At 37.2% G+C, this 13,655-nt stretch overlaps 1 protein-coding gene across 1 annotated transcript in view; it reads right to left on the minus strand.

Moving 5' to 3' along the window:
* NPFR (Neuropeptide F receptor) overlaps positions 1–10,760 on the minus strand; it is an 80,543-nt gene extending 69,783 nt beyond the window's left edge. Inside the window, exon 1 of the mRNA XM_089738828.1 lies at positions 10,474–10,760. Within this exon, the coding sequence (XP_089594954.1) occupies positions 10,474–10,494 (21 nt within the window). The 5' untranslated portion in view covers positions 10,495–10,760. The remainder of the gene's footprint in view (positions 1–10,473) is intronic.
* Between the last annotated feature and the right edge of the window lie 2,895 nt (positions 10,761–13,655).

Genomic DNA, 13,655 nt, shown 5'->3' on the forward strand with positions numbered 1-13,655 from the left:
TAATCCTGTTATAGTGACTTATGTCCATTATGATAGGATTTTTAAGAAATTTGCAATTATTTGTATGAAAAACAATTGAACGTTTACATACAAATTTCATGCAATAAAATTGTAACTCAGAGTTACAATTGTTTGAAAAGATAAAAAACATAATAAGTAAAAAAATAAAGGACGTAAATCAGACATACAATGTTTGTCACTGTAACTCAAGTGACTTGACTAGGCATTGTTTTTCACGTAAGTCATGAAAAGCCATGAAAACAACTTTTTTTTTATAATCTTAAAGTACATGACAATAGTGCACATTAAAAACATAGGATAACAACACTTTCGAAGATTGTAGAGTGAAACCTTGAATAGCTATGATATTTGGAATTTTCATTTTACTCTCACCAAAAATCTCAAAAAATGAGTTACAATTTTATTGCATGGAGGTGTCGAAATAATATATTCTCTCAATTCTAGTTTTAACCAGCCGTGTTTTGCCATTTTGATTTAGGCGGCGTATATTTTGTACGTATTTTTGCCTAATAGCCTTAAGCTACTTCTCGTGTATTTTGCTGATGTACATTTAGAGGAAACTCATTTGTATATTGTGGAAGACAGTCGTATCGTATTTTGGTATTTAATACGCTTTTATTAGCTTCAGACGTATGTATGCTAGTAATGTTAGTATGTAACGGAATCTTTGAATATGATTTTGACCCCCTTCAAAATGTCGGATTAACTCGAAATTTGGTATACTTAATAAAGACCGATGACAATTCAATATTTAAAAAAAAAATGAAAAATTGAAATTCAACTAAAAAATGAAAAATAAATTTTAATAAATTTGAATTAAAAATAGTGTAAGATAACAATATTTTATTGTAAAAAAGCGTGGCGTGCATGGTATCCAGTAGTTATAAATATTTTATGAACAGATATGAGTAGAAGGGTTGTTTTGATAATATCCCCACGCTTTTTGAACTATTATTTAAACTATTATTTATTTAATTGGAATTATTTAGTTAAACTATTATCTATTAAAGCGTATTTTGTTAGGTTTCTTAAACTATTATTTATTTTATAATAACTAAGACAATTCAATGTTGTCAACCAATTGATCAATACAATACAATAGGGATCTTCTCAGTGGGTCAGTCGCGATTCCGATCCGGTGGTAGATACTGCGAAGCACTACTCTTGCTAGGGCTAGTGTTAGCAAATTCTCTCAGGTTGAGCCCGTGAGCTTACCTATCCGTCCGGACGTAACTCGAATAGCCTCTTAGGTTACCAGCGAATAGGTAAAACAAAAAATCGATACTGAACTAACACTAGCTTTGTATCAATGTAGACGGTAATATACATCCTATAAAACCCCACAAAAGCTATTTACGATGGGACTTAAAACTTTAGACACAGTCGTAACAATCAGCACCATTGTAAATATATACGAGAGCTATGAATTTAAGAGGCACTAAAGCGTAGTTGAATCAAATGTGGATTCGGTTTATGTTTATCCAATTTATATTATCATGTTTAAAAGGCGACATCGCAATGCTCGATGCGTTGCTTACCTTTGATACCGAAAATGATGAATGGTACCGCCATTACGATGGTTAAGAAAGCATAGTGGAGTAAATGTCCGATCATTGGCTTTGATAGGTGTCATCATTATCCTGCCCTTCTCCCAGTTACCTGGGGTCGGCGCAACATATTTTCTCCTTCCATACTCTTCTATCATATACCATTTCTTCACTCACTCCCCTCTTACCCATATCGTCTTTCACGCAATCCATCCATTTTATCTTAGGTCTACCTCTTCCTTTATATCCTTCCACATTCATAGATACCATTTTCTTACCAACCTCATTTGCATTTCGTCTCATCACATGTCCATAGCATCCCAAACGCGCACTTCTCAGCTTCTCTGTCACAGGTGCCACTTTCAAACCTCCTCTAACATATTCATTCCGTATTATATCCATTCTCGTTACTCCACACATCCATCGCAACATTCGCATCTCTGCTGCATGCAATCGCGTTTCAGCTTTGATAGGTAGTAGATGTTTAATAAAGATTGTGAAAATATCTCTCGTTAGTTCGGTCTTAGGAAACTTAAAAACATAGAGCACTGAGAGATCTTTAGATGGGTCTTCTAAGAGGTCTCCTAACTATATTACGAACCGGACCGTTACCTCAAATCGATTCAATTTCCCGCCTAAATGAATACCTAAATGAGAAAATCGACTTCTGCGAGTGCAATATATTGCCAAAGACCTAACGGAATTTGCTGTTTCCCGTATGTGGTTCTGATCGAATCTTTATAATCCGTACTGAATAAGCAATGGCTTCCCAGCCCGCTCGGGAAGTGTTAACGTTCTCTGCAAAGCTTCGACGAGTGAAGTATCTTTTTGAGGCCAACGCCTCCAAGTTCGTCCACGGTATTTACATACTCATCATTATGTACGCGCCAGTGGGTATTCGGTTTGTGATATTTATGTGTTGCGATAAACTATTTTATTTATTTATATATTTTGTATTGCTTAGGTGGGTGGACGAACTTACAGCTGGTGTTAAATGGTTACTGAAGGCCATAGACAACGTAAATGCCGCCACCTACCTTGAGATATGAATTTTAAGCTTCTAAGGTCTTAGTATAGTTACAACGTCTGCCCCATCCTCATTACAGCTTCACAACAGAAATAGGCAGGTTAGTGGTACCTACCCGTACGGATTCACAAGAGGTCCTACGACCAGTAATTATGAGAATTATAATTTTGCGATTTTGATTTTACTACACAATGCTATTCCTTCATCGTGGAAGTGAATCGTGAACAATTGCTAAGTACGTATTTCATACCAAAAATGGATACTTGCCAGTGGGATTCGAACATCGGTGCATCGCTAGATACGAATGCACCAGACGTCCTATCATATAAGCCACGACGACTTAATTGATTTTAAATAGGCCGGGAGCTGGTCTGGACTCCTAACGCAACAGTGAACATAGGAAAAATATCTTCACACTATCCGTAAACATGCTTAGCTCCTAAATCGTCTATACGCGGTTGTACGTAATATCCACATAATGTCGCAGTGTCGATATAATTTATTATTAAATATCAATAGCACGATTACGTATATCTTTGTAACATTTATGATGCGTGTATAGATAGGTCATTCGATGATAAGCAGTTTGAGTCTGGCGCTTAATTTGGATGCAATTTTGGGTTATTATCCTCTGTGGTCGAATATCAGGATTTAAATGTCGCTAGGGATATCTATTTTTTTAACTTAATTCACACTAAAGATGCTTATGGTATAGCAGCGTGTCGTGAAAAACCCAAATTCGCAAAATGCTTTTATTGTCCTTGTATGCAGACGATCTTATGGCCTTATGGTGAGTGCTTACCGTCGCCCATGGACATCAGCAATGCCAGGGACAGAGCCAATTTCTTATAAACACTTGAAATACTAATACGAATTATATAATAGCTGACTAGAAATTCAGTCCACATTGATATAAATTTGATTTGGTTTAAAATCCCAATTTTTCTTTCCGTAATAAACTTATTAAGAATAGCCCGCCCTCGCTTCGCTTCGGAATCATTAAATTTTATTATTGATAGCAGAGTCTCGTGATGTTCCCCGTTGTTATTTTCGTAGCGCGGGTAACGCTGCGGGGAAAATCTAGTCTGAAAAAAGTAGTCTAAGTAACTCCTTATATCATCAGCTACCAATCAGTAAAAGTTTCGTCAAAATCGGTCGAGCCGTTCCAGAGATTAGCCGGAACAAACAGACAGATAAAAATTGTAAAAAATGTTATTTCGGTGTACGTATTCGTACCGTATATAATATGTATTCATAATATGCATGTAGTAAAAAGGGGTTATTTCAATATTACAAACAGACACCCCAATTTTATTTATATATATATGTAACCTCTATACGATTAATCTTAAAAGATGTTAATATGTTATTCATAACATTCATCTTTAGATGACATAAATAGAAATTAGAATATTGAAACATCAGAACATTAGAAGGAACAGTAGAAATATAAAAGCATATTTTGAAATATTAAAATATAAAATGATGTGTTGTTTCTCTTTATAGATCAACTCAATTTGTGCTATAGTTTTACTAAGCTAAACTGTATTTTGATATAAATAAAGTAATACATTATATGTATAGATATAAAGAAGGTTTGGGAAATTTTCCAAAAGACGTGTTTATATTTTTCCAGCTTTCACTGTTGCGTAAGTAGACCAGACCGGCTTCCGGCCTACTTCGTATCGAAGAGTTACCGTGAACCATTGATAAACTCAACAACGAACAAATATATTTTTAATCGTAAATTATAAAACACATCATATTATCATGTAAATTTGACAAAACATTTTGGCTATTGGAACCTTATCTTTACAGCAGGTTAAGAAGTATTGATAAAAACATCGTGTATTTATCTGCGACTGAAGATTACGTTCGGCAGATAATAGGACATCTGGTTCCCTCTCTAAATATTCGTTGCTACCAACGATGACACGCGTAGATAATCCAAGGCTTTTCTGGACTCCTGAGTGTCAGTGTCAGATACAGTTGACATTGCTCTGAGGAATTGTTTGATATGATACCATCATCTCGTTTTTACCATCGCACCACCCGCCATTGGAGTAGAGTTCATCCATACTACTTGGAGTCACTGCGTTCATCCACAGCGCGCTTCCAGAGATCTTTTTTGCCACATACCATCCGGCTTTGGAATGAGCTCCCCTCCACGTTGTTCCCCGATCGCTATGACATAATTATCCTTCTTCAAATGAGGCTTGTGGAGGGTACTTAACGATAAGCAGCGGCTTGGCTCTGCCCCTGGTATTGCTGAAGTCCACGGGCGACGGTAACCACTCACCATCAGGTGGGCCGTGCGCTCGTCTGCCTACCAGAGCAATGAAAAAAAAATACAGGCATCAGCATCCGTGGCTTATTGTGTACCAGTACCCACTGAGAAATAGGAGAGCCGTATACTCCAATCTGCCTCTCTTCTTCAACCCATATCCACCCAATGCAGAGTGTAGGTCTCTTCATATTATATACTCCATTCTTTTCGGTCTCTTGCTTTTCGCATTCAGACCCTACCAGATATTTTGACCAGGTCGTCGGCTTACTTCATTGGTTGTCTACCCAGACGCGCAGTACAAGGTCTACTTCGCATCTTTTTTTTCCTCCTACCTAAGCTGATAGCCTTGAGAAGCTATTTCAGCTTCGCCCTAACGCATGTGGTTGAGCTCACGGAGCTCAAATCGAAATGTTGCTAACACTGACCTTAGCAAGAGCAGTGCTTCGCAGAATCTACCACCGGATCGGAAACGCGACCCACTATGAAGATCCGGCGAGAAACTCAGTGGGCTGTGTCTATGGGTTAGTTTACTCGTCGAGCACTTCGTCGCAAGTGACGGGTTCGACGAGGGCAGTGACCGGGTTCGCATCAAATCGCATCCTTACCAGCCACTATGACCAGGTCGTCTATCCACATCTCATTGGTTGACTACCCTTGTTATAATGTCCAGTACGAGATCTCCACTCCAGTACTTTTTTACCCCACGGATTGTCAGTCTATAATAAGTGTCTACAATGGAAATAAAAAATGGTAAATTGAGTCATAAAGCCTAAACTCTGCTGATTTCATTTTAAACAAATGTAACAGAGTTTAAAAGGAAGGGTAAATTGAAAATTTCGTTTAGGTATCAAACGGACTTTGTGGTTTTGACTCCAAAAGGAAAATGTTAGGGTTCAAAGCGTTTTATTGTACAATAAACTGTCGAGATAATTGAAATGTTGAATTTGTACAAAATAATCACCGCGCGGGTAGGTAACACCACCCCGCCTGTTTCTGCCGTGAAGCAATAACGCGTTTGGGTTTGAAGGGTGGGGCAGCCGTTGTAACTATACTTGAGACCTTAAAACTTATATCTCATGGTGGGTGGCGCATTTACGTTGTAGATGTCTATGGGCTCCAGTAACCAATTAACACCAGGTGAGCTGTGAGTTCGTCGACACATCTAAGCAATAAAAAAATATATTTGAAACATTTCACGCAAGTTCTGGATAAGATAAACGTGAAATGAGTTCTAATGAACGCCTACATCGCCAACGCTTAGACGCGAATATATTATTATATGTATTGATGATAAAAATATTATTATGTGGAAACATTTATTTCTGTCGCTTCGAACGCTTTGAGCAAAATTCAGATGTCGACGTAAAACAATTTAGTTGTCCGTCATCACTAGAACCGTGAAATATTCGAAGCGGCAGAAATATTATAATGACAATTAAAAATACGAGATTAAGCTGTGAAGCTAACCTTTACGTTCCCTAGGATTTATCAAATTTTTTTAATTAGGTTTTATCAAAATTTAAAAAAGATACTTAACAATTTTATTTGCATACCAGCGACCCGCCCTCGCTTCGATTCGGAAACTGTAATTTATTATTGATTTCTCCACTATTTAATGGACGTTATTATATATAAACCTTTCTCTTCAATCACTCTATCTATTAAAAAAAACCGCATCAAAATCCGTTGCGTAGTTTTAAAGATTTAAGCATACATAGGGACAGACAGATATAGGGACAGAGAAAGCGACTTTGTTTTATACTATATAGTGATTATTATGTCCTAAATAGCCTCAAGGTTGTTAGGCTTTATCACAAAAAAAAAATTACATATCAATTTTATTTGCATATATTTCCTAAAACAAAATTGTTTAAGGTTTGTTAAATATGGAATCGTTGAGTTCACCGGTGCTTATACGCAACTTAGCGATTGGTTTTAACTTTTTCTGGAACTCGTGAGAAACAGAGAAAGCGTCTACTTAAGTTCACAGCTTTCTTGGTCACGAACTATCGTATCTTTAAATAATATCTACTGGTGGTAGGACCTTTTAAGAGTCCACGCGGGTAGGTACCACCACCCTACTTATTTCTGCCGTGAAGCAGTAATGCGTTTCGGTTTGAAGGGTGGGGCAGCCGTTGTAACTATACTTGAAACTTCCGAACTTATATCTCAAGGTGGGTGGCGCATTTACGTTGTAGATGTCTATGGGCTCCAGTAACCATAAAAAAAAAAAAAAAATAATAATAATAAAAGCGAGTTTCTTATTTAGTATTTAGTAGTCGTTTTTGAAGTGTAACTAAATTCGCATGGTCTAGTTTTTCTTTTTTTTTCTATTGCTTAGATGGGTGGATGAGCTCACAGCCCACCTGGTGTTAAGTGGTTACTGGAGCCCATAGACATCTACAACGTAAATGCGACACCCACCTTGAGATATAAGTTCTAAGGTCTCAGTACAGTTAATTTAGTTCTATCAAAGGTCTTACTACCGCTTAGGTCGGACTCTCAAATCGGATACGGTAGTATGGTATGGTGGGCAGCGGCTTGGCTCTGCCCCTGGCATTGCTGACGTCCATGAACGACGGTGACCACTTAGGTGGGCCGTATGCTCGTCTGCCTACAAAGGCAACAAAAAAGAAGAATAAAATAAAAATAACAATTTTGTTTTCCCGTTCATGTGTCCCCCATCGGACGGATTCTTTTGTTTGTTTTCAGTTTATTTTATACAAAAGCTTAAGTCTTTTATTTATCGATTGAGGCACTACAAAGTCTGCCGGGTCAGCTGGTATTATTATAAAATCTAGCACGCAAATAAGAAAGATACTAATCACTAGTAATTCCTAAAATACTCGTTTTTTTCCAATAACAAATTAGGTACGTCGGCGTTCATTGACTTATTCAATCACAAAACTATTTTCAGTATTCACACCACGTATGAATGAATATACATAAGACAAAAGTACTTTGGTAACAAATCCTATATCAATTTTGCAAAATTATGAGCCTCCAAATAATCTTCGTACCCTAATAAGTCATGTTTCATCATAAAACGTGATTCTGGCTTTCAGAGGTCGATATATTCATATACAGGCCATAGATAGATAGCACTGTGAATATAAACGTTTTTAATGTAAAAAAATTTGTCTGTGTAATATCAATGACTTTTATTTTCATGATGGCGCTGTTTTTGTTTTTTAAATATATTTTTTTGTTTCTTTTTATTGCTTAGAAGGGTGAACGACTGACAGCCTACCTGGTGTTAAGTGGCTACCGATGCCTATAGATATCTACAACGTAAATGCGCCACCCACATTGAGATATAAGTTCTAAGGTCTCAGTATAGTTAATTTAGTTTTTAATAAGCTTGTCATTGGAACCATAGTTATACCATAAATTGTGTTAATAAAAGAAAAATGTTGGGTCGGGCTATGTTAGAAGCTAATTAACTTCTAAAACAGTTTTTATTTGTTAAGATCGAGTCACGGCTCACCTTACTGTAAGCGGTTACCTTGCTCATAAATATTATAACGCAAATTCTGATCCCAATTTAAGACATAAAGTCTCAAATTCAGTACAACGTTCGTAAAATTCTTCAAAATAAAACACATTGTAGCTATGTATATACAGGCCAATGGTCAACACTTATCCGTGGGTGCTCACAAAACACATTCTACCACCAGTAATGAATTAAAAAGTATAGCTTATGAAAATTAAAAAAACAATCGGTCGCGGATATATTTAAAAACGAGTGTGTTTTTTTTTCTATTTTTTCTAGTAACCTTGAGGGGTTATTCATCGAGCTAGTAGGTGAGCTCACGGGTCTCAAACCGGGAGTGTTGCTAACACTGACCCTAGCAAGAGCAGTGCTTCGCAGAATCTACCATCGGATCAGTAACGCGGCCCAATGAGAAGATCCGGCGAGAAACTTAGTCGGCTGTGTCTATGAGTTAATTTACTCGCCGAACCCTTCGTCATGAGCAACGGGTTCGACGAGATCGGTGACTGGCCTGGGGACCTCTAGTTTATTTATTAATAAGCTTTACTGGTGGTAGGATCTCTTGTGAGTCCGCGCGGGTAGGTACCACCACCCTGCCTATTTCTGCCGTGAAGCAGTAATGCGTTTCGGTTTGAAGGGTGGGGCAGCCGTTGTAACTATACTGAGATGCTAGAACTTATATCTCAAGGTGGATGGCGCATTTACGTTGTAGATGTCTATGGGCTCCAGTAACCACTTAACACCAGGTGGACTGTGAGCTCGTCCACCCATCTAAGCAATAAATAAAAAAGCCGATTAACATCGATGTGGTAGTGGTGGCCTTCTCTGGTCGTACCATAGACGCTTCGGATATTATTAGGTATTAAAAAAGCTACTAGAGTTAAAGCTAGGTTAAGTACCTATTGTGGTGTGGATTGGAAGATGCTTATGTCCAGCAGTGGACGACTGTAGACTGATGATGATGATGATGACGATGAAAGTTACAATCACCTTCCTAATTCAATATTCTCTCATGCATATAACCCCTTAATATTAACTGTTTTGTTGCTACAACTGCAGGCATTCTCTGCCATCACACCTTTCCACTGTTCATTGCAATTTTATGACGCGATTTTATAAAATACGTAATAAAATTCATTTCTAAATATGACTTGACTTCACATTACACTTTGATGTTCGTATTCTTCGCTAATTAAAATGATTTTAGAAAAACAAAGATTAATTTTATTGTTGCGAAGATATTTTGTTATCACTCGCGACTATGAAAGCTTGTACATGATTTGAGACGCAGTTAGCTTTTAAGTTTCTTAAAAGCTTTTCACTTGACCGCCTTATAACGATTTCGTTCTGATTATATTACCACAATTGATACTAACAAACGCCTTAAATGCAGAGTTTTACTTTGTTTGTTTACAAATTGACACTCACTGTAAATTTTCTAGTAATGTCAAGTAAGATTGATTTTTTTAAATGATCAATCTTTTGTGACTATTGGTACTGAGCTTAGCAATAAATATAAATTATTTATCTTCAAAATAAATAAACAAAGACATCCTCATAGTGCAGATCTCAGTGGTGAGAAAATAAGATTTCCTTTGCTAACTGAGATGACATGAATATAAAAATACACTAACTTAAAATAAATTCGCTGAAAAGTTCACGGAAAAAGCACAATCAGTATCTGGAGTCTATTTACTTAGTTCTGCCTATATAATCGGTCATTCAAAGCTTTGGAAGCACTCATTTTGGAAGCATTCACGATTTTCGGTTTCATAACTAAAGCTTCCACCTAGTGTAAAACGGCATACAGGTTGCAGTAATTAAGGCTCAAGCATCCACTTAACGTCAGGTGGGCCGTGAGCTAACCCATTCTCGGGAAGCGTCTGAATAATGAATAGTACCCCAGATGACTATATGCACGTTTCTCATAAGCACACGTATCACGCTGATCTCACGGTAATATCAGAAGCTCCAGTCAACCGACTGTTGATACATGACCATGCTAAAGCTTACGCACGATTTAAAGCATCTCGATTTAATTTTAAAGTTCCAGAAATCATGCTATTTAGGGATTAAGAGAAACTAATCTAAAACTAACCATGTCATCATAAAACGGCATGAGGATGTTGAGTATGGCCTTTATGTGAAAATAGCATACTGTCCAGTTGACATCGGCACCGTTGCACGGCGGCCGGTCTGACCATACCTCCCGGACCACACCATCACCCACCGTCACACCTATTTTGGCAATAACACGATTGACCACCGAAAAATCGCGAACAATAATTTAAAACCAAAATCGATGTTTTTTATGAAAGTTTCGAATGTTAATTTTTTAGGTTCGAACTGAAAGGACGTGCGGTCCTCTCGGAGTGTACACGCTAACTGAATTGCTGAACGACTGAGCTCTGAAAACCTGAAGCGTTGTATACAGAGAACGGTATAGTGAACTCAGTCACGCGATCTTGTTTGGACTGCCTGTGAAAAATGATCGGTGTTTGAAATAACAGGATCAATAAAGATATTTTTCGGGTGGATTTTAAAGACACTCAAATCAATTTGCATGCCAAGGCTAATAATAACAAAGCCAATGTGCAAATAATTTTTAAACAATAAAAATATTAAGATTAGTTAAACGGTATTGCTACTACTGTTGCGTATTTCCGGAATAAATCATAACTGTTCATAAAAAAATATTTGATATTTTGATATTATCAGATGTGGTCGATAAATTCATGGCACCCAATTTAACGAAAAATTGGAACAGCCATAATACGTCTATTTACAAAATAAGTAGAGTTTTACATGTATTAATGATAAGATTATATTTATTCATGGTGTCCGATAACTATGAGCATAAACAGCGTAGACTAAATAACGCGTTATCATACTGTTCTATCCGTATCTCGGGTAATGTAAGTACAATCAACAATACGATAAACTGAGCGTCGCGCTGAAACATTAGTCGTTATTTGCGATGCCACCGTCGCAGCCGGAGACGCGTTTTAGTGACATAACGACAAGCTTATAGACAAAATGATAAGCCGAAAATAAAAATAAAATCTATTTTTCGTTTTCCTCTTCAATTCGATAAACAAAATAATAAAGCGTGTGATCGACGGCTTATAGTTTTTTGTTTGGTTTTTTTAGCGAAATCGGTTGTACCTCACGTGCTTTTTAGTTTATACTATAGACCAGCCTTTCTCAAAGTGGGCGATAACGCCCCCTTGTGGGCGCTGCAGGCCTAAAGAGGGGCGGTAAGAGATCCGGAAGAAAAGGGAGCGTTGTGTAGAGGTTTGGGAGGCATTGTGTAATTTCTTCTTTTAGACACCGTCTGAGCTCTCACTATAGTGGTTTTTAGGTAGGTGAAAAAAGAGGGGCGCCAAAAAAGAATTTATTCCCAAAGTGGGCAGTAGACAAAATAAGTTTGGGAAACCCTGCTATAGACGATGTAAATGCCGTAAATCGTCTAGAAAGATGAGCTCAAATTCTGGATTCGGCTCGAATGCCCTTCTGAGCGCGAACCAAGTGTTGCGAGAGAACGCTTTTTTTTAAATTAAAAATGAATATTCATAATGAACCGCTTGCACGGAGGCGATGAAAAAGTATCTAAATGTGTTTACAATTCATAAAAAAAAAACCTTTAAAAATGGAGTTTAAACATAATATTGATACAACTGAAAATTTATGTAAAAACAATTTTAAAACTGAATAAATTTTGCGACTTTTTTTTTTGCCAATTTTATTAACCTCTCGAGGGGTTATTCTAGGTTCACTGGGCGAGTAAGTGAGCTTACGGGGCTCAAACCTGACGACATTGCTAACACTGACTCTAGTAGAGCAGTACCACTCGTGTTTATAATAGAAATTTTGTGCATCAATTCTCATGAATACCGTCCTAAACTATCATTTACATCTTATACATATATCTTACATATAATAATTAAACAATAATCATAACATTAACGAATAAGGCTGATTAATTTTAGTTAAGTAAATAGTTTTGCAATATGTAGATTGATATGGATGAGGTTAATAAAATGAAATATATTTGAATTTTTTTTATTGCCTTTGTAGGCAGACGTCGTCCATGGACCTCAGCAATGCCAGGGGCAGAGCCAAGCCGCTACCTACCGTCTACTGTTAAGTAATTGACGCAGTTATCTCTGTTTTAACACAGCTATGATCGATTTTATCTTATAAGGTGTAGTTATATTCATCAAGAATTTACTGGTGGTAGGACGTCTTGTGAGTCCGCATGGGTAGCGACCACAATTCTGCCTATGTCTGCCGTGAAGTTATACGTTCCAAACAAAAATTTTAAACAGCTATTGTAACTTCAACCTTATAACCCAATGTGGTCCTTTTTTTCCCCTACCGAGGCTATTTCAGCGTAACCTTACTAGTAGGTGAGCTCACGGGGCTCAAACCGGAGAGTTGCTAAGACTGACCCTAGCAAAAGCAGTGCTTGGCAGAATCTACCACCGGATCGGAAACGCAACCCACTGAGAAGATCCGGCGAGAAACTCAGTGGGCTGTGTCTATGGGCTAATTCGTGTTCGACGAGGACGGTGACCGGGTGTGGTGCTGATAATATCACTTCTCTCTCTCTGTACTTGCTACCTTACTCCCAGTAGACCGATAGAAAAACAAAAGATTTTAATCAAGAAAATGTAAATAATAAACATGTGAACTTTTTCTTTGCTTATATAGAACAAAAAGAGAAAACTGTCAATGGAATATTCACTTAGTAACACTCGAGTTATAAGTTTAAATCGATATTGTAGTAATAAAAAGATTGTATTATACTAAAGCAATATAAAAAAGTAAATTGTTATTACAAACAAAAATAATAATAATACCCAATGATGATACATACATTACAGAGAATATAAACCAAAATTTTATTGGTATTAGGACGTTTTGTGGGTACACACGGGTAGGCATCACCACCCTGCGTATTTCTGCCGTGAACCAGTAATGCATTTCGATTTGATGAGTGAGGCAGCCGTTGTACTGTAAAAACAGAATTTCTTATATCTCAAGAGAGGCGGTGGCAATAACGTGGTTGATGTCTATGGGATTCGGTGGCCACTTAAAACCGGGTGGTCCGTCGTCCACCCACTTTAGCTATAAATAAAATGATAACATAATTGACAGAAATTCTCGTTCAAACAAACAAACTTCTGGTAAGCTTCAAAATCGTTTACGTGACTCGTATTTTGCTTTCCAAGATTCATTCGGCTCATAAGGGATACCTTGAATTAACTCTAGAGATCA

Source organism: Bombyx mandarina, chromosome 26 (genome assembly GCF_030267445.1).
Source record: "Bombyx mandarina strain Sakado chromosome 26, ASM3026744v2".
NCBI classification, from domain to species: domain Eukaryota; kingdom Metazoa; phylum Arthropoda; class Insecta; order Lepidoptera; family Bombycidae; genus Bombyx; species Bombyx mandarina.